The following is a 20,512-nucleotide window of genomic DNA, read 5'->3' on the forward strand; positions in this document are numbered from 1 at the left end:
TCTAGCTGAGTAAATGATCTCTGAGGTCCCTTCCAACCTAAGCCATTCTATGATTCTAGGGTAGAAAAATGTTGGATATTTTTCATTAAAAGAAATTAACAGAGAATCTGATTTGCTGAGCAAGTGCCCCAGCAAAATATCTTTTCAGAAGCTGTGAGATTGAGAATGGAATTAGCATTGTTACTCCCACATTCCAGTTGGAAGAAAAAAATGCTGAACCAATTTCTCTCAGAGCAAAACCAAAACTAAAAATTAAAGTTAATGAAGAAGAATGAAGTTAATGAAGTTGACAACACTCTCAGTGAGGCAAATTTTCTGTGATGCCATGAGGATTTCCCCAAGTGCAGGCACTGCAGCAGGGGCAGCCATAATCCCATCCTCATTGACACAGCCTTGTCACAGCTTTTAGTACAATTAAATGGACAAAGGTCCCCTCCCCAAAGCAGCATAATAGGTGGCAAAAGCACCTCCAGGATACAACACATCTAGAAATGCAGAGAAGTCTCATAGGGAATGTGAATAATTTTGTGTCTTGTATAGTTTTCTGTCCCTACAGCCAAAGCAATTCTGTGCTGCAGCACCTAGCGCATCACGCTTCAAGAGCAGTGTTTTTAGCTGCAGATGCTCTGAACTTTGCTCTTCATTGTGCTTCATTTCTTGCAAATGAGTGAAAATTTCTCAGAATTTGTGACTGTAAAGTCACTGAGAACCAGAAATCCTGATGGACTTCAGGATGCAGGCACATGGAGAAGACATACAGTTTAAAATGATGGCTGATTCCAAGCAATATGCCCCAAACCAAACTTCTACTGCGTGTATAACAATAGGCTCTTGCCAGGTCTCACTTAAACCTATGAACCCCTTTAGCTCACTTGATATGCAAGCAGGTGAGTGAGAATGGAAGGTGTCCAATTCATACCTGTAACATGACACAAGAGAAATTGCTGAAGATTGAGAAAACTTTTCACCAAGTGCACTCTTACTGTGATCTGAGCTTGGTAACCAGCTGTGAGTAACTGCAGGCCACACAGATTCTTACTAAGAAAATCCACTGTAGCTGGGAAAGCTGGCTACCCTCAAGTATCTCAAGTTAGACCTCAATGACTTACTCAAGATCTAAGCAGTTAAGGACTAGTAGGTGTCTCTAAGCTTCACTGTATGGATAGATTCATAGAGTAGTTTGGGCCAGAAGAGACCTTAAAGATCATCTAGTCCCATACTTATGCCAAACCTTTCCCTCACCAGTGAACTTAGGCAAGACAGGCTTCCCTTTTTCACATCTCCTTGAAAAATACAGCTAATTGAAAGTTATATTGATTAATGCCTTGAAAAACTGCTGCTCAAAATCCCTGTGAAAACTCCCCAGCCTTCCTGCAGGCTTTGTTTGCGCTGATGTGATGTGATGGCTGTTTGCTGGTACAGAGCTGGCCGTGTAACAAATCAGCTTTCAGAAAACACAGTGCTCCTGACTGCATGGTCTCAGCTTTCTAAATATGCATTTACTTCAGAATTACCCTTCTCCTCAGAAATGTCCTGATGCAGAATTTGGTGTCATGCCTTTCCTTTCACTCCTTTACCTCACCACCCTCGCTTTCACAAAACAAATCTCCTGCGCCGCTTTATTTGTAAGAATATACTTCCTTTTCCTCGTCTTCTCGCTCTAAAGCTGTGTTATTTCAACAGCTCCTTCCATCAAATGACACACAGTCATATTTCTCTTTTTTGGTATGCCAGACACAACCCTCCCTGAAGGCCCTGGTGACACCTTCTGTTGAAAGGAGAAGCAATTGCTATGGTTAGTTTATTAGCTGGGCTCTCACCGGCTGTTAAAATAGGTCACTAAGATACAGGCACCTCGAGCAAATCTCTTTAATTGCTTTTCTGTTGGAAGTGCTTTCTGAGCTGCTTTTACTTTTTTTTTCCTTTTCTGCTTATTTCTTACTTTTTTCCCTCCCTTTTCTTCCTATATTTAAGGGCACTAAAGTCAAGAGTGGAAAGCAGCCCTTGGTAGCTGAACTTGGACCAAAGGCTATATATAGAGATACTCAAATCCATTACTCTCCAGAGCTGTTGGTGTTTGCCAATTCCTTCATAATCACAATCTGACACATTTGTAAAGGAAGTTACAGTGTGCATACTAATCCAGCCTATTTTAATATTTGCTCTCTCTGCAAGATCAAGCACTAATTCAGATGCTCAAAATAGCTCTCCAAACAAACCTGTTTCTCTCCCATGACTTACAAAGAAACTACGGACTCCAGGCACTTCATGTGGGTACTCAGAGTGTGAATGCTGCTCCTGCACATAACGAATAATGTATGTTTAGGTACAAAAGGTAAGAGTTGGCCTGACACAGGTCCCCAGTTAGGGTAACTGAACCTCAATTTCAAGCCTAGTTTGAAATGTAAAGTTTGTGGCTTGCCTCCTTTCAGCATGGCACACTAGAAATTAACGCAAGGGCTTGTACTGATAGGACAAGGGGCAATGGTTTGAAACTGGAGCAGGGCAGAGTTAGGTTGGACATCAGGAAGAAGTTCTTCACAATAAGGATGGTGAAATACTGGAACAGGCTGCCCAGGGATGTGGTTGTGGCCCCAACCCTGGAGACATTCAAGATCAGACTCAATGTGGCCCTGGGCAGCCTGATCTAGTTGGAGGTGTCCCTGGTGACCAGGGAGTGGGGGTGGGGGTTGGACAAGATAACCTTTGAGGTTCCTTCCAACTCACTGCAATCTGTGAATCTGTGACTTGGGCAATTAGAAAGAAGGTTTAGGTGGGAATTATCTGGCATTTTCAGCCCATAAAAGCTTGGTAAACTTACATGTATTAGGGTGTAGTAGGTGGAGTCTTCTGGATTATTTAATGTCTTGGGCTTCCGTGGCCTCCTTGGAGGTCTCAGCATCGGGCGAGAGTCTTCTACTTTGGCTGCAACTGTGAAAAAGCAGAAGATAGCAATGCTGATTGCTTCAGAGTGTGAGAGGCTTTTACAAAGATGGGAGAGAATTTCACCAAAGAGAGGAAAAAAAATCACACAGTCACTTCTACTGCTTGCTGTAACTCAAGAAAGCAACTGTTCGGGGCATTTCCATCACCTGAGCAGAAAGCAGGAGCTGTTCCCTTGGAGTTCTGACTGCCCACACAAACACAAGCCACTTAACAACTGCCAGGCTGAACAGCCCAGCAGTCTGCCTGGCACAGGCTTCTCCTCCTGAAAATGGCTGATGCTCCACATTTGAAAGAAGGTTCTGAAGGACACTGAAAGACTACCATCTCATAACAGGGTCCTGGGTGGCAGGGATGGTATTTAGTTCAGGCTCAAGTCAATGATGAAGGTCCCAAGTGAAGGAACTAGCATTCAGAGGTCAGTCCTCTACGTTATCATGGTATAGATTTTCCCCAGGGTCTCCAGTGAGGCTGTTCTGTTTCAAGCCAAGTCATGTACCACTGGGCAACACAGTATGACCATACCCACTGCATCCAGTGTGATTTAGCTTGGTGCACTCAACTTTGGGTCTATTTCCACAAAAACACACACAAAAATTATTCATTCTAAAGGAAACAAACCCCAGGATTTTAACACAAATTGAAACTGGCAGTCTCTAAACTCAGCACTAGAACACTGACTTGTGGGTTACATTAGCTTGGTACACAGAAAGCTAGAAAAATGTCTTGGATGTTTGTTTGTTAAAAACCTCTATGAAGTTCTGACCGTGCTAAGGTACAGGGCTGATAAGGGCTCTCAGGCTGATTGTCACAGAGCCAACATAGAATGCAGGGTTCCTAATACTTAATGGTTCTTGGAGACCACAGAACTCTCTCTGTGGGGCTGAGGGACCACAAATGTAGAGCATGGTGAGCATGACCTTGCATTCGGCTTCAGCTAGAAGAAAAGTCTAGAGCAATTCTGTCCTGAAGAAGAGGCTATAAGGCAGTAGAACACCAGTGACAAAGATGAGCCATGGGGACACACACAGGGTGGTGGATGAAGTCACAGAACAAAGTCTAGACATGGTGAATCATGGGGCCAGCTATACTGCATAACCCAGTGAAGTTACACGTTTTCCCTGTCCCAAGTTATGTATTTTCCCTGTCCCATTAAGTATTCTGGGGACAGTCCACGAGAAAAAACCTATCTCCTCACTCATAAATGAATAGTGTGAGAGTGGAATGATGATCTAGCACTACTGAAGGCTGATCTAATCCTCTTTCACATGGAGCAACTCTCAACTCCACAACCCAGATGTGCTAACTACCTGAGGTTGAGTCTTAGAAGGAAGGATGTAGTTTGTTCTCCGATGACACCACAAACCCTTACACACAATGAAAATAAAACCTTTCCCATGTACCTTTAATTAAGGAGGTAGCACAATCACTTAAAATGAGAAATGATCACTAATACATCAGTGCTGACTCCTGTAAAATTATCTGTGTATGCTTTTTGTTATATCTGATAAATAAAGGCTTGTAAAGGCCATGGGTATAAAGAGGAGTCAGAACCAATGATGTTAATTTACATTGTAGCTGGACAATGATTACATTTATTGTTTCAGTTTCTTATCTGACATGCAGACTGCTTCCCAGGTAATGGATGAACAAGCTTCCTGTAGCATTTTGCACTGAAGGCAACAATGGTGCTTTGCTAAGCCAGGGTACAGGTAAGTCATATCAAACAATGGGATTCAGATGCAATAAATTAATTTCAGTAACCTGTATTACATATAAATTTGATCTGAAGAGGTGTAGCAGGCCTGACTGCTCATATGTGGGCTGTTGTTACCCTGCTGCATTTCAAATGGGCCACCTGGAGCTATCTGAGTTTCAATTTGTGAGACAGTAGAGGTAACCACAGCAGGAGCCTGAATTGGAAACAATAGCTTAAAAGAAAAAAAAATCCCTTAAAACTCAGTGTAGTTGAACAGAAACACTGAACTCCTCTCCTGTGTCAAAGATCATGGCTGCATGACAAACTGGAAGAAAGAAAATGAAGCCAAACTGAGTGCCTTAGGAAAATCCCAAGGAAAAAGGCTCTCATCATCACAACTAAAGATTTCTCATTGTCCCCTAAGAATTCAACCCCATGTATGCTGTGACACTGTTTAATCCACCACTGCCAACCACATAAAGCACGATCACATTCCAGATTAGTTATTCCAGCTGAGATTATTTGTACACTTCTTGCCCATGTGCTATGCAAAGCAGACTCCTCTTACATTCCCAAACCACCATTTGGACAATAAGGGTTTCAGTTAAAAAAACCACCCTTTTCATCTCAGCCCATATGATGTACAGATGCATGAGCTATGCAAAAGAACTGAGGGGACAGCAGTGCCATGTGGGGGCAGGCAGCCTTCTAAGGGGCAGGCAGCCTTCTAAGCTTGGACCTCCACTGTTGCTTTTAAAAGGTATCTAGAGGGCTGAAAATGCAATCCTGAGCTTTGACTTCAAATGTACATTGAGTAAAAGCCAGCCTGATGGGTTTAGCTTTCTCTGTTGCATCAGAAAGTGAAGCTGTGATTTCCTTCTGTGCTTCAGATGTGTGTCCGTTGCTCCTGGAGTAAAGCTGATGTGGTCGTTGCTTGTATTGGGTAACTCACAGCACAAAGGAAAATTTTCTTTATTGGTTGCTGATCATTCCAGAAATCATTTGCTTAGCAAAGTTAAAGGTGGAGAGCAATTTAAACACCCATGCCTGATGAGCGGTGAGTTTGACGTGCTTGTTTTCCCGATGGCCTATACCTTTCTGCAGCAGGCAACGAAGCAGAAAGCAGGGAGCAAAATCATTCACTTATTAATAGCCCAATTATGGTGCTTCTAGAGTCCATTACAGAGAAAGGCTTTTTGCTGAAGCCCAGCCTCTCCATAGTAAAGTATCTTAGAGCCTGTTTTTCCTTCTGACTTCAAGTATCTGCAGCAGGATCTGGCCATGTGCTTTACATGTAAAAGGAAAACTGATGCTTTCTGTCTTACAAACATTTACATCAATAGGCTATGACAGTGGTATGAAAACCATTCACAACAGCAGCTGTCAAAGCACCTTGGAAATGCCAGGTTGGTGCTGTCATCCCTCTCCTACTAGCAGAGTAGATGACATATGCAAGACTTGCTTAAGGTTATGCCCCAGTTAGTGATTAGCACAGACACGGAGATGGACTGAAGGACTGTGCTGAGACTGTGCTGAGACTCCAGGCTCTGCAGCCAGCCTGTGCCCAGCAGTTCCATCCACCTGAACTGGTGCTGCCAGCGCTGTGACACATTCACATGCCTTAGAAGAAGGAGCTGGAGAAACTGGGAAAAAAACACATTTGATGCTACACAGACATCCTTTCTTGAAGGTTTTACCAAGAGGAAGACAGGTTGAACAACAAGTGCAAAGGAAGGATATTCCTCAAGCTGCCCAAGTGCACACAGGCAGTACTCAGTCAGAAGAATGAGGTTTTGCCATCCTCACCCAAGTGCTTTGCTTTTGAACGTCAGCAGTGCACATCAGCCAGGCTGCAACCCATGCCTAGGATGTTTTATCTCTTTCCTGCCCAATCCTGAAGCAGACTGTCAAAACATACATTTGATCATGTGATAGGACTAGGGGGAATGGAATGAAGCTGGAGGTGGGGAGATTCAGGCTAGATGTGAGGAGGAGGTTCTTCACCATGAGAGTGGTGAAACCCTGGAATGGGTTGTCCAGGGAGGTGGTCGAGGCCCCATCCCTGGGGGTGTTTAAGAGCAGGCTGGATGAGGCTCTGGGCAGCCTGATCTAGTGTAGGGTGTCCCTGCCTATGGCAGGGGGGTTGGAACTAGATGATCCTTGTGGTCCCTTCCAACCCTGAATGAAACTATGAAACTATGACTGAAAGCTTACTAACAGTTAAGGTCATTCTCCATGAGAGTGAATGAATTGCAAAGTTAAGGGTCAGTGAAGGCATGTGAATGGTGTGGCTGCCACGTAACATTAAAGCAGGTTTAGCAAATCTAGGGAAAATTCCTTATTCCTACATCAGTATCTCAGTTACCTCATTTAACAATACCTCAAAGGCTCCTACCCAAGCTCACTCTAGGGTGTTCAGTTACAAGGTATGACTACTTTCATGCCCAGCCCTGAAAGCTCCAATTACACTGGAAAAATAAGGAAAGGGAGAATGAAATTTAGGACCAGCTCATTTAATGTATGTGCATCCCTGAACACCACCACAAACTACAGAAGCTGTGGAGAGCTGCATGTGCTTGAAGCATTCAAGAAACCCTTGAATAAAGATGAGTCAGTACTAGCAGCCCTTTAGGTTGAACTGTGTCTGAACATTCTGACAGACAATGATAAGCTTGGAAGACAACAATCTCAAGGAACCAACATCCATGGATGCTAATGTAAATTAATGTAGGACTTACAACAGATCTAATACTGAAGTCTGGAGAAATGGTGTGGTTACAGCTGTGATAAGCATCTACGTGTTGAAAGGTCTCTATTTATTAGGCCACCTGGAGAAACAGATAAAGCCATCTGCAGGCCATTTAAGTGAAATGTTACATGTTTGATTCAGGCCTGTTCCATGTCTTATGGGGACAGAAGTATAAAAAGGCAGGCTCAGAACAGAGCAGAAGAAAACCAAGAGGAAGATCTTGTGGAGGGGCTTGAAAGCAAGCAGAAAAATGCCAGCAGAATTTCAGGTCATGCTAAAGAGAAGTGCCCAGCTGTCACTGCTTACAGCATTTACGTGCACACCTTTCTGCTGTACTAACTGTCCACAGTGTGAGGATGTCATGACTCAAGTCTGGGATCTGCACGTAGAAAAGCACTGCTCTTCAGCATGCTGGTTAGCAATTTGTAGGTATTGTTTATTCATGGCATGTTTACAACAGCCAGATTTGGAAACTGTGTTTGATGGGGGAGCTGTTCAGTCCGGAGAAGAAAAGGCTCCAGGGAAACCTTACTGCAGCCTTTTAAGTACTTAGCAGCGGGGGGAGGCAGGGAAGGGGCCATAAGAAAGATGGGGACAATCTTTTTAGGAGGACCTGTAGCACTGGAACAAGGAGTAATGGTTTTAAACTGAAAGAGGGGAGATTTAGACTAGATAGAAGGAAGACATTTTTATACTGAGGGTGGTGAAACACTGGCCCAGGTTGCCCAGAGAGATGGTAGAAGCCTCAGCCCTGGAAACATTCAAGGTCAGATTGGACAGGGTTCTGAGCAGCCTGATTTAGTTGAAGATGTCCCTGCTCACTGCAGGGGAGTTTAACTAGATGAGCTTTAAAGGTCTGTTCCAGCCCATGATGCCATGACTCCATGAGTGCAAATTTTTAGCAATATGGGAAAAAAATGGATTATTCTAGTGCAGATTTAGAACTACAGGTTGCCTAGGGAGGTGGTGGAGGTCTCACTGCTGGAGACATTCCAAGTTAGCTTTGATGGGGCAGCCTGACCTAGTTGGGGATGTCCCTGCTTACTGAAGGAGAGTTGAACTACATGACCTCTAGAGGTTCCTTCACCCATTGCATTCTCTGATTCTAACCAGGAATTGCAAGAAGCTGAGAACTTTCCAAATGCATACAGCAGAAGCTGAAAGTCTTTCATCACTTTTGCCTAAGTCTTGACAGCCCCACTCAGGCAAGCAGTTGCAGTTTCTGGCTGATACTAACACCCTCATTCAGAAGAGTCTGGTGACCTCCCAGATCTTTTACTTTGCCATGGATCTACCCAACTCTCAACACAGATATTGCACATCCTGTCTGCATGGCAGCAGAGTAGGACAGCAAAAGCACTTGACTACCATTTCTCCAGTCCTGTGCCTCAGTGCTCCCCAGCTGGGCACTCACTTGCAAAGAAGAAAGACTTGTCAGTGAATACAGCTCTGCTCAGCCAGTGCCACAGGGGTTCCCTTCCTCTTCCACAGGCTGCCCGTGAAATCCCCATAAATAGTGCTGCACCATCCACAGCAGGAATCCTGGACAAACCCCTGCCTGTCTCCCTGCGTCATGTAGCTGAAAAGGTCCTCAGCTGCACCAAGAGTTCCCTCTGCCATGTGAGTTTCATTCTAAATATAGAAAATTCTCTTCCTGAGATTTTGTACTTGAACTGTCAGTTAATACTTAGAAGGATGGGCACCATTATTCATCTGGAGAAAATAAACCTGCCCCCATAATGATCAAATTCCCCTCACTTGAGGGCTTGACCTCAAAAAGCTTGACAGTGGCCATTTGTGCATCTGTTCTGACACCACAGTAACCCAAGGCTCCCTAGCAGTCCAAAGGTGCAGTCCTAGGGAGCAGCCATTATGTTCAGCTGAAAGCATTTAGCAAGCAAATATAATCTAATCAGAAATTCAAGCCACAGGGAACATTGTTGCTACCAGGAACCTTGTGCAGCTTGCTTTGTGCATTTTGATGGAGACAAATAAATTCAACTTAAGAACAAGTTCACCTGGTGGATTTAAGATTCATTTAACCTCTTGGCTCATAGCTTCTTGTTGCTGCTGTTGTTGTTTTTCATTTTGGCAAACCCTGTTCTCTTGTCCTTTGCATTTTTATGGAAATAAAGAGTTTTGAAAGCCTGAACATTTGTCACAGTCTGCCATACAGCTGTCCCACAGGTCCTCTCCTTCTCTGGGGAGCAGTGGGAGAAAAAAGTATTTTAGCAGAGGAGCCAGTAGGTTCTCAACTTGAACAACAGCCCACAGACAAAGGCAGGCAAGGATCCCTATCTGGCACACAGCTATAAAATGGAATTAATGTGTTACAGCTGTAAAATGACAAATAAAACTAGTGAGGCTGAGGAGTAAGTGCAAATAAATGTAAATGACCACAGTAATTACAATTAGGTAAATTCCACATGACTTAAAGAAAAGCTGAAGCTGAACAAACCTTGCCTTCATAAGGGCAGGGCAGCAGAGGGAAATGTGTGTGTATGAAGAGTCCTGTGTCCAGTTCTGGGCCCCTCAGTACAGGAAAGATTTTGACTTGCTGGAACGTGTCCAGAGAAGGGCAGCAAAGTTGGTGAGGGGTTTGGAACACAAGCCCTATGAGGAGAGGCTGAGGGAGCTGGGGTTGCTTAGCCTGGAGAAGAGAAGGCTCAGGGGAGACCTTACTGCTCTCTACAACTACCTGAAGGGAGGTTGTAGACAGGTGGGGGCTGGCCTCTTCTCCCAGGCAGTCAGCACCAGAACAAGAGGACACAATCTCAAGCTGCACCAGGGGAGGTTTAGACTGGTTGTTAGGAAGAAATTCTTCACAGAAGGAGTGATTGCCCATTGGAATGTGCTGCCCAGGGAGGTGGTGGAGTCACCATCATTGGAGGTGTTTAGGAGGAGACTTGATAGGGTGCTTGGTTGCGTGGTTTAGTTGATCAGATGGTGTTGGATAATGGGTTGGACTCGATGATCTTGAAGGTCTCTTCCAACCTGGTCTGGTCTATTCTATTCTATTCTGGTCTATTCTATTCTATTCTATTCTATTCTATTCTATTCTATTCTATTCTATTCTATTCTACTGTAACACAGTGTGGACAGGAAGACAGAAAGGCTTCTCCCTGTCTAACAGAATTGTAGAATGCATTGGGTTGGAAGGGACCTCCAAAGGTCACCTAGTTTAACCCTCTCTGCAGTAACCCTCTCCACTAGATCAGGCTGCCCAGAGCCTTGTCAAGCATGACCTCAAATATCTCCAGGGGCCTCAACTACCTCCCTGGGCAGCCCATTCCACCACCCTAATTGTAAAGAACCTCCTCCTAACATCCCATCTAAATCTGTTCTTCTCTAATTTCAAACCATAGCCCCTTGTGCTCTCACTGCAGACCTTTGTAAACAGCCCCTCTGCAGCCTTCTTGTAGGCCCCCTTCAGGTACTGGAAGGTCACTCACCACATCTACCTGCTTCACAACATGACAGTGCATCACCTCAGGTCTCTGTTTTATGCAGTTACATCACTATATAATGTTCAGGAAGAAAGCAGCACATCCAGGCTGCTGCTGACTCCTGTGATGTAGACAGCACAGTCTACATGAGCTGGACACAGGCATATTTGTATTTAAATATTCTCTATAACTACTCAAATCATGTTTGCTCTAATAAACATTTAGTTAAGGCAATGAAGAGCTCTGGATTTTCCCTTTACTCTGCTCTTGAGACCCCAGCTTGAATACTACACCCAGTTCTGCTGTCCCTGTCATGAGAAGGACACAGAGTCACTGGAGTGAGTCCAGAAGAGGGCCACGAGGATGACCCAAGGGCTGGAGCACTGCTGCTATGAGGATAGGCTGAGGGAGCTGGGGGTGTTCAGCCTAGAGAAGACCCCCCCCAGTCACCTGCCACATCTGCAGCCCAAGACACAGGCCAAGGAAATCCCATTACATCTATTCCAACTGAAGAGGCTGAGCAGCTTGGTTCCCTGGCCTTTAAAAAACACAGCTAGGAGTTTTTGCTTCTTTTTACAAATGAAATCTCTGCTCACTGGAGGCTTCAACATTACCTGACTGACAAACATGAGAGGGAAGTCGGCCATTGGCTTGCTTATCTTTGGACAGCATCACAGGTCTCAGCTGATGTGACAAGATCATTTCATTTAATTTTTGCTGCAATGCTAAATAGTCTTCAGACAATTTGGATATCTGAAAAAAACCCATAACACAGGCTGTTACATTATGATACAAAAGTCAGGGTGCAACTTCCAAGGTAATCAAAGGTAAAACAGTGGACTAGAGAAAAGGTATTGCTCCACCTACTGTAGTGTAGATCCCTGTCATATTTACCTCCCCATCTCCCTGGGAAAGGGAAAGGGAAAGGGAGAGGGAAAGGGCAAGGGAAAGGGAGAGAGAAAGGGAGAGGGAAAGAGAGAGAGAAAGGGAGAGGGAAAGGGAGAGAGAAAGGGAGAGGGAAAGGGAGAGGGAAAGGGAGAGGGAAAGGGAGAGGAAAAGGGAGAGGAAAAGGGAGAGGAAAAGGGAGAGGAAAAGGGAGAGGGAGAGAGAGAGAGAAAGGGAGAGGGAAAGAGAGAGAGAAAGGGAGAGGGAAAGGGAGAGGGAAAGGGAAAGGGGAAAGGGGAAAGGGAAACGGGAAAGGGAGAGGGAAAGGGAAAAGGGAAAAGGGGAAAGGGGAAAGGGGAAAGGGGAAAGGGGAAAGGGGAAAGGGGAAAGGGAAAAGGGGAAAGGGGAAAGGGGAAAGGAGGACAGACAGGGAACTGCAGTGCAGCCCAGTCCTGCAACTACTTCATACTGGCTCACACACGTGAGCAGATGATGCCTTGCTGACGTCAAACAGCTTCTAGAGCTGTAGCTGCACTTCTCTGCACAGATGTGAGTCCCTGACATTGGCACAGCAACTTTTTATTTCATCTCCAGAGACGTTTCACAAGGCTACTGAATTAAAGGTCTTGCCTGGCAAGTGCATATTTCAGCACAGGCAAAGCTTCTGCATTAACCCAAACCAAGGTCAAACAGGTTTTTTTTGGCCAGTGCTCTAACTTTTTTTTTTCTCTTCCTCCTGAAAAGGATGTCTTCTCTTGCAACCCAAAATAGGCATTTTTATGGAACTCTTACTAGAAAACCTCAGTCTTAGTTCAGAGATTAAAACCTTTGTTCCAGTGAAGGCAGTAAAGTAACTCTGCCACTCTTCCATTGCTCAGTGTTAGGCTCTCAGTCTGTAGCTTACAGGCCTCTTACCTGCCGTGAAAAGGCTGCCAAGTCACAAGCCTCTTTCTCTGAGTCTGCCTTCAGCAGCTTGGAGTCTTCAGCCTCTCTGCTGGAGCCTTCCCTGTCTTTTGTTTGTTGGGGATCATTATTCTGAAGGACTGCTTCTGATGGCTCCTTCATGGTTCTCTCTTGACTTTTGTAAGGCAGTTTCCCTTCTCTCCTGAGTTGTCCCCTCCTTCTGTAGCCACGGTAGCTGCTCTGAATAACCACCGCTGCCTTCTCCTTGACTTCTGGACCTCGTCTGTCTGCCTCAGCCTGCTTCCACGAGCCTCTCAGGGACTCTTTTCTAATAATTCCTTTGCATCCTGTATGCATCACTGCTTCATGTCTCAGGTGGTTTCTTTCCACAACCCTGGCAGTCCTGGGCTGCACCACAGCAGAGTCCTCATTTTGCCCACCTGCACCGAGTGTGTCTTGATGACCTTGCTCCTGCTGGGGACTAGGTTCATCTGCGACTTCAACAGAAGATTTGCTGGACAGCCCTTCAGAAGAGGCCTCTTCTTCACCTTCACCAACATGTTCTGCTTCAGGGCTCTGCCTGACAGAAGCTCCCTCTCTTTCAGGAGGTCTTTCCTGTTGCTGCTGTGCGTTCTCCATCTCACTGTGCGCAGAGCACTCACTTTCAGCAGCAGCATCAGTTTCATCTTGAGTCTCCTCATTTGTGTCTTCTTCCAGTGTGTCATCTTGAGCTGGCTGTAGTTGTGCTTCAAGGAATTCCACAGCAGATAATTCTTCCTCTGCTATGTTTTGGTGCTGTTCCTTTATTTTTTTGCGGACTCTGTAGCCTCTGTAGTGGCTCTGAACGATGACAACTGCCTCCTCTTCTGTTTTGGGAAGGGCACTCTTCACTCCAACAGGACTCTCCTCATGATCTTCACAATCTTCATCCTTTTCAATAATGGATCCTTCATTTTCAGTTTGACTCCTTCTAAGTGATTCACTGAATGGAACAGAATTTGGGGCAAAAATTGTAGTTGCAGGAGATGAAGGACAGTGACAACTTTATAACTAACTTTGGTGCTCTTGCTGTACTAAATGGCAATGTGATAGGTTGCAGCATGGGGAAGATTTAATTCCTGTAACTGGAATGAAAGGTAGCAAAGCAGACTCTGCATTTCTGATGAGTACTATTTCTTGAAATAAGAAAGGACACCCCTCTTAAATTCTTCATGGGAAATTTCTAAGGGGACAACCTAGGCTGCATGAGGGCTGACAGAACAGGAAAGAATTCATTTAAATGTTAACAAAATCACAAGGCAGAAACTTTGTAGCACCTCAGAGAGATAAAAATGCACACAATACTATGTATCCACGAAAGAAAACTGCCTAAAGTCACACTAGGAATGCAAAAAGAATGACCCTGGGCACAGACCCAGGTCAAATTTTAAAGACCCATTCCCTAAACTTCCTTTGTCTCCATCAGTAAAACTTGGTTACTATCAAAAAACCCAGTGCCAGGTGAAATCTGCCACCCTCTTCCTTCTCTCTGGACTCCTTCACAGCTGTTTTCTGTCTCTCTGGCCTAGTCTCCACCTACTCAAAGGCTATCACAATGGTGATGAGTAAAGTGCTACTAGCTCCATGTCAGAGACTGTGACTGCAACCACATTGCAGAGATACTTAGAATGGGATTCACTTCACCTAACTTCTAGCAGCTTGATCTGAGCAAGACACCTGGGTTCCAGCTGTCATCACCTGTGCTTGTCTCAAACAGTGCCTTAAGATGAGAAGAATTGCTGCTTGCAGATGCCCATTTCTCACTCTTGCCTAGGCTTTCTTTGTGGTGAGCCAGTTCCCATAAGAGACTCATCCACAGATTACATTAACATCACAGGTAAGCACAATACTCTTGATCTTTCCCCTAAATATGCCTTTATCCTCTGGGCTTCAAAAATACAAGAAAATTGGCTACTGACATAAAAAACCTCCATATAAATGTACATTACCTCTGCAGACACATCCAGACTAATCCTGACTTGCTTCACTTTTATATTGCATTGCTTTTCTTCAGCAGTGTAGTTACTGAAAAAAGGACTCATCTGAGTGACATAAGAGACAGAAAATAACACTACCTCCTCCTTTTGAAGATCTTCCTCTCCTGATATCCCCTGTAGTGAGACTGAATTGTTACTGCTGCTTTGTTTCTTGCCTCTGTTAGTTCCTTTCTCTTCTTTCTGAGTAAGTATCCTCTGGCAACTGATACAAATTGTAATACAGAAGAACCTTAGGCAATAAGCAATGGGTGTCCCACACATTTCAGAGTCAGATGAGAACAGCATTAAACAAAAAACCAAGTTAATGGAGATTGGGATGGGTATTATTATTATGTTTTATCTGAAATTACTCTGTCTCAGAAAAGTTTTTTGAGAGTTTAGAAAGCTGTACCCATTCCACAGGAGGATGTAAGCAAGTTCTTTCTTTGTATCCTACAGGACTGAAGAAAATGTAGGAAGATGCAGAAAGAAGCAGGAGCATAGTACCATGGAAATCTCTAGAGCACAGTGCTGTCCGCTTCATGGACCTGCTTTGCTTGAGTCAGGCAATTGGTTTGACTCAGCTTTTCATTTCCTTGGGAAACACCTGATTATCAGGCTGCAGAGATTACCAGGCTCTCTTCTGGTAATGGCTTGGAATTAGCTGAATGTTTAATAGATTAGAGGAAAAACTCAACATTTCATAGCTCAGCAGTTCCAGAGGGCTTAGCCCATGCTCCTTTTGCAAAGACTCATTATTCAAAATGAAAAAGCTCAGCATGAAAGATGTGCTAAGCACCAGAGTAACCAGGTGCACTGTGCCAAGGGTACCCACTTTTTGCACTGTGCCAAGGGTACCCACTACTTGTGCCTTGTGGGAGACACAAGTTTAAGTTTCTGCTCTGAATCAGGATGAATGAGGACTCAAACATGGGGCACGGAGGCACTGCCTAGTCGCTAAGGGCTTTGGTGCAGTTGCCAGCACACAGGCATTCAGTGCCATGTGAAGTGCTGCAGGATAACCAAGGCCTCTGCGTGGAGCTGGCAGAAAGAACAAGACAGGACTTCCTGGAGAGAGAAAGTTGAGTATGTCCCATGAAATAAAGCTGGAGGCTCAGCAAGATGACTTAGGGCACTTAACCAGCCCACTTCAGCCACTAAGTGGCCCCTAAGCCACTTTGAGGTAATGGATACACTGACCTCTTTCAACCATTGCTAGCTATATAATAGATAAATTATACCTCAGAATATGTAAATGAGCATAGTCAGTCAGTGTAGCTAGGTAATAGCAATAAATCTGGATGAATATATTGTATCCAGACAGCACATGAAAGCCAGGAAAGCAAACAGTTCTTACTTGCTTGGAACCTGGTAACACATTCTTCCACTCTTTTGTTATGTTTTGCCTTTGCATATTCTCTCCGAGCCACGAACCCCCTGTAAGCTGAAAAGAGAGGCCAAAAGTAACCAACCCCCCTGAAAATGAAAAGATCTCCAAAATCCATCAACCCCCTTGCAAAATGAAGAGAGATGTCAACAATTAAACAATCCATCAGAATATTCTTAATGCCTTGTAAGGATTCAAGAACCACAGACTTCCATTACAATATTTCTAAGTATTTGGCATGATTTGTGTTTGAAAAGAAAAGAAGGCAAACAAGCACCAGCAGAAAAATCCGCATAAAAACTGCTTGCTGCTCAGTAAAGTTAGTATGAGCAAAACCAAGTAAGGCTCAGGATGTAAAATAAGATGAGGTTGGAAATGCATTAAAAACTTTCAGCTGATGTCTCCATCAAAAGTGTAATTGGTCTTATCATCTAGGGCAGTTAATACATTTTATTTTCATTATGATGTGATATAACCTTGTCAGAGCGTGCCAGGGCGTTATTAATAACAGTATCATCCCTGCAATCACATCCTTCCATTGTCACAATTGCCTTTTAAATGTAACAGTGATAAATGCAACTCCAGCAAAGCGATTGTCAGAACCTGGTTAAAAGGAATTCTTCTTCCTCAGAGCAGATACCACCGAGTCTAAGCCAGTTTGTCAAACGGAACAGCAGGCAAACAGCAAGATCCGCATCCAGCAGGCACGCCCATCTATCAGCGCTATGCACGTACTGGCTCTAAGCAAAAGGCTAAATGGTTTAAAGCTGTTACCTGACTGTATTTTAATAGCACTTTGTTCCCTTTGTTCCTTTATTTTTTTGTATCTCCTGGAACCCAGCCACCCTCTGACGCAAGCTTGGATCAAAATAATCATATCAACTGTCTCCTTCCGCATTAAGTTCAGCTGCTCCACATGGTAGTATTTGAGGAAGACCTTAAAAAGAGTAGGCAGACAGCAGAAGTTTTACTCACCCTGCCAGTCCCTGCATTCACTCAATCCATTTAACATCACCAAGAGCTACAGGTTGGCTTCAAATGATGATCAGACTCTTTAGCTGCAGTAGCTAAAGGTCGCTCTTGTTAAAGAAGGCATCTTGATTGTCTGGGCTATTAGTTTACCTTTCCTTCTTTTTTCAACATCTCTTGTTTATGGTTTCATGGGAAGATGTTTTAAAGTTCCAGGTAAAAACTTCAGTCTGGAACTATAAATCTGTTTTCTAAACTTTAAGGCTGACAGTTTTGAGAACCTCACAAATCTGTCACATAAATACGATCCTGATCTGGAACCTTCGACCTCTATGCTTTCCAATTTTAAACCTAAGGCAATGCTTATTTACTTTTATCAAGCATGAAGCTCACACAACCCCAGAAAAACTAGTCCAGCACAAGGGATACAAACACATTCCGTGGCCTTGAACAGCTCCAGGGAGGGGGCACCCACAACCTCCCAGGGCAACCTCTTCCAGTGCCTCACCACCCTCACTGTCAAGAATTTCTTCCTAATCTCCAGTCTCAATCTGCCCTCCTCAAGTTTAAATCCATTCTCCTTCATCCTGTCACTACAAGCCCTTGCAACAAGTCCACCCCTACCTCTCCCATGGCCCCTTTCAGGTACTGCAAGGCTGCTCTAAAGTCTCCCTGGAGCCTTCTCTTTTTCAGGCTGAACAGCCCCAACTGTCTGAGCCTGTCCTCATAAGGGAAGTTCTCCAGCCTTCATTACCTTCATGGCCTCCCTCTGGGCCCACTCCAGTAGCTTCATGCCCCTCTTACACTGGGGCCCACAGAACTGGATGCAGTGCTTCAGGATCCTTACTACCACATTTTTGGAAGGGAAACCAAGCAGTCCTGTTGCCACACACTGCTTTGCACTGTGGCCTCACTAGACCTGACCAGCATGTTAAAGCTTACAGGGTCAGAATTCTAGCCGGGCAGCAGGGAACAGCACCCAGCAGAAGGTGGTGTCATATCAACCGAGGGATAGACCCAAGAGCTACCCCAGCTAAATGAGTGAGAAAACAAATTGCTTAGTGAACAGTGAGAGATTGCAACAATGCAGGTACAGTAGAGGTGAAAAACTACCTTAGTTTTCCCCAGAACCCAGTTGTCAAGGCGAGCTTTTTCCAAGATGGCAGCACACGTTTCTGGGCTGACTGGAGGATCATCATTTGTTTTGTAACAGATGAGGTAATACCTGAAGACAAACACATGACTGATTTGGTTTTGTTCTTAATTGTACTAATAGTGAGCAAAAGTTGCAAATATATTTAAACAATTAATTTAACAAATACAATAATAAAGTTCCTTAAAAGAAAATATAGTATTAAAAAAAGTCAACCCAGCTTCTGAGAGAAATTGCTGTGATTTATAGGCAGTGCTGGGAAACTCAGTCAGAAGTGGATGAGTGACATATTGCACACCCTGGAGGCTTGTTTAGTTCTGTCTCAACAGCAGAAGGCTTTTAAAAAGTGTGCAGCCCAAGTCCCCAGCTTTAATTTGAAGCATTTCATTTCTAAGCCTCGAGTCCTTGAAGAAAACTTGCAGTTATAAACAAGGCAATTTTCACCCAAATGCATGGGGAGCCTGAAACAATCATCCTGAGATGGATCACAGAATGGTAGGGGTTGGCAGGGACCTCCTCCAGAGATCATCCAGTCCAACCCCCCCCTGCCAGAGCAGGATCACCTAGGGCAGGTAACACGGGAAACACGTCCAGACAGGGTTTGAAAGTCTCTGGAGAAGGAGACTCCCCAGCTTCTCTGGGCAGCCTGTTCCAGTGCCTCGTCAACCTCACCACAAAGAAGTTTCTCCCCATGGTGAGGTGGAACCTGCTGTGTTCTAGCTTGTACCTGATGTTCCTTGTCCTCTCAACGGGCACTATTGAATAGAGACCATCACCTTCATCCTGACACCAACCTCTCAGATATTTATAGACATTAATAAGATCCTCTCTCAGCCCTCTCCTCTCAAGACTATCTTCCCCCACCAAACCAAAACATGTCTCTAATCTTGTCCCTGAACTGCTCTTTGCCATCCAGGCTGCAATCTTCTTCAGCACAGCAAATATCTTTGTATTTTTTTGTCTTGATAGACCATGCCAAAGACACTGCTGCTGGGACAGGAGAGAAAAAGGCTGCTTCCCATCAGGGTTACCGTTTGATGAAGTTAGCAAAGAGGATCCTGTGTGAGTAGCCCTGCCTTCGGATCCTTGCTGTCTCCAGGATCCCCGTGTACCGCAGCTGCACCAGCACCTTCTCCTTGTCAAACTTGTTTGCCTGCCGGTCGTTGTTTGGCTTGATGCACCTGACAAAATGAGGCTGGCCAACAACCATTTTGGATAACAAATCCATCAGAGAATACTGCAAGAAAGAAACAAGGTGTCTGCCACCAGCATATTTACCAAACTTGTATGGAGGTCCATGTGTAGCTGAAATGTGATTTTGTAGGATCAGAACCACGTCCAAGCCCATTCCCATTTCAGTCAGCTGGTACTTTTGGGGTCAGTGAAGTAAATTCACAGACTGCATTGGGTTGGAAAGGACCCATTTTAGCCAATGCCCCTCAGTTAGCACAGACACCTCCAACTAGATCAGGCTGCCCAAGGCCATGCTGAGTCTGGGCTTGAATCTCTTCAGTGATGGGGTCTCAACCCCACCCCTGCTCAGCCTGTGTTTCACCACACTCATGAAGAGCTTCTTCCTTATGCCCAATGTAAATCTCCCCTGATCCACTTTCAAACCATTGCCCTTCATCCTATTACCACAGGCCCTTCTAAACACTCCCTGCCCAGCCTTCCTGTAGCTCTCCTTCAGATATTGAAATACAGCTATAAGGTCTCCCTGGAGCCTCCTCTTCTCCAGGCTGAACAGACCCAATTCTTTCAGCCTAGCTTCACAGAATAAGCCCTCTAGCCCTCTGATCATCTTTGTGGCCCTCCTCTAGAGCCACTCCATCAGGTCCAGGTCTAAATGACCTAACAACAATTCTAGCTACAAGAACCATAAGTTATTGGCTTATACTACTTGAGAGAAACACTGATTCCAAATGGATGCACTGAATTCCACACAGAACATTCTCACAAACTGCCATAATGTCTAATAAGACAGGAGCCCTCCCTTTGCTTAGAATCATAGCATTGTTAGGGTTGGAAGGGACCTCAAGGATCATCCAGTTCCAAACCCCCTGCCATGGGCAGGGACACCTCACACTAGATCAGGTTGTTCAAAGCCACATCCAGCCTGGCCTTAAAAACCTCCAGGGATGGGGCTTCTACCACCTCCCTGGGCAACCTGTTCCAGTGTCTCACCACCCTCATGGTGAAGCACTTCTTCCTAATATCTAACCTGAATCTACCCATTTCTATTTTTGTTCTACTACCCCTAGTCCTACCATTACCTCACACCCTAAAAAGTCTCTCACCAGCTTTCTTGTTGACCCCCTCAAGATACTGGAAGGCCACAATAAGGTCTCCTCAGAGCCTTCTCT

The 20,512-nt window shown here is 44.7% G+C and overlaps 1 protein-coding gene across 10 annotated transcripts in view; it reads right to left on the reverse strand.

Annotated features, from left to right (window-relative positions):
* The window catches only part of MYO3A (myosin IIIA), a 116,543-nt gene that overhangs the window by 6,602 nt on the left and 89,429 nt on the right, over positions 1-20,512 (reverse strand). For 8 of the 10 annotated variants that reach the window (XM_068146102.1, XM_068146100.1, XM_068146104.1 and 5 more), the window contains 9 exons: positions 19,181-19,386; positions 18,110-18,221; positions 16,802-16,964; positions 15,998-16,084; positions 14,740-14,863; positions 12,638-13,607; positions 11,452-11,590; positions 2,822-2,931; positions 2,242-2,298 (listed from right to left, as the gene is read on the reverse strand). In XM_068146102.1, coding sequence (XP_068002203.1) covers positions 2,242-2,298; positions 2,822-2,931; positions 11,452-11,590; positions 12,638-13,607; positions 14,740-14,863; positions 15,998-16,084; positions 16,802-16,964; positions 18,110-18,221; positions 19,181-19,386 — 1,968 coding nt within the window. The remainder of the gene's footprint in view (positions 1-2,241; positions 2,299-2,821; positions 2,932-11,451; positions 11,591-12,637; positions 13,608-14,739; positions 14,864-15,997; positions 16,085-16,801; positions 16,965-18,109; positions 18,222-19,180; positions 19,387-20,512) is intronic. The other 2 variants (XM_068146106.1, XM_068146105.1) reach the window with 1 other exon arrangement.

The sequence above is a fragment of the Melanerpes formicivorus genome, unplaced genomic scaffold (assembly GCF_026170545.1).
Source record: "Melanerpes formicivorus ecotype bairdi unplaced genomic scaffold, bMelFor1.0.p_v2 SCAF_13, whole genome shotgun sequence".
Classification (NCBI taxonomy): Eukaryota; Metazoa; Chordata; class Aves; order Piciformes; family Picidae; genus Melanerpes; species Melanerpes formicivorus.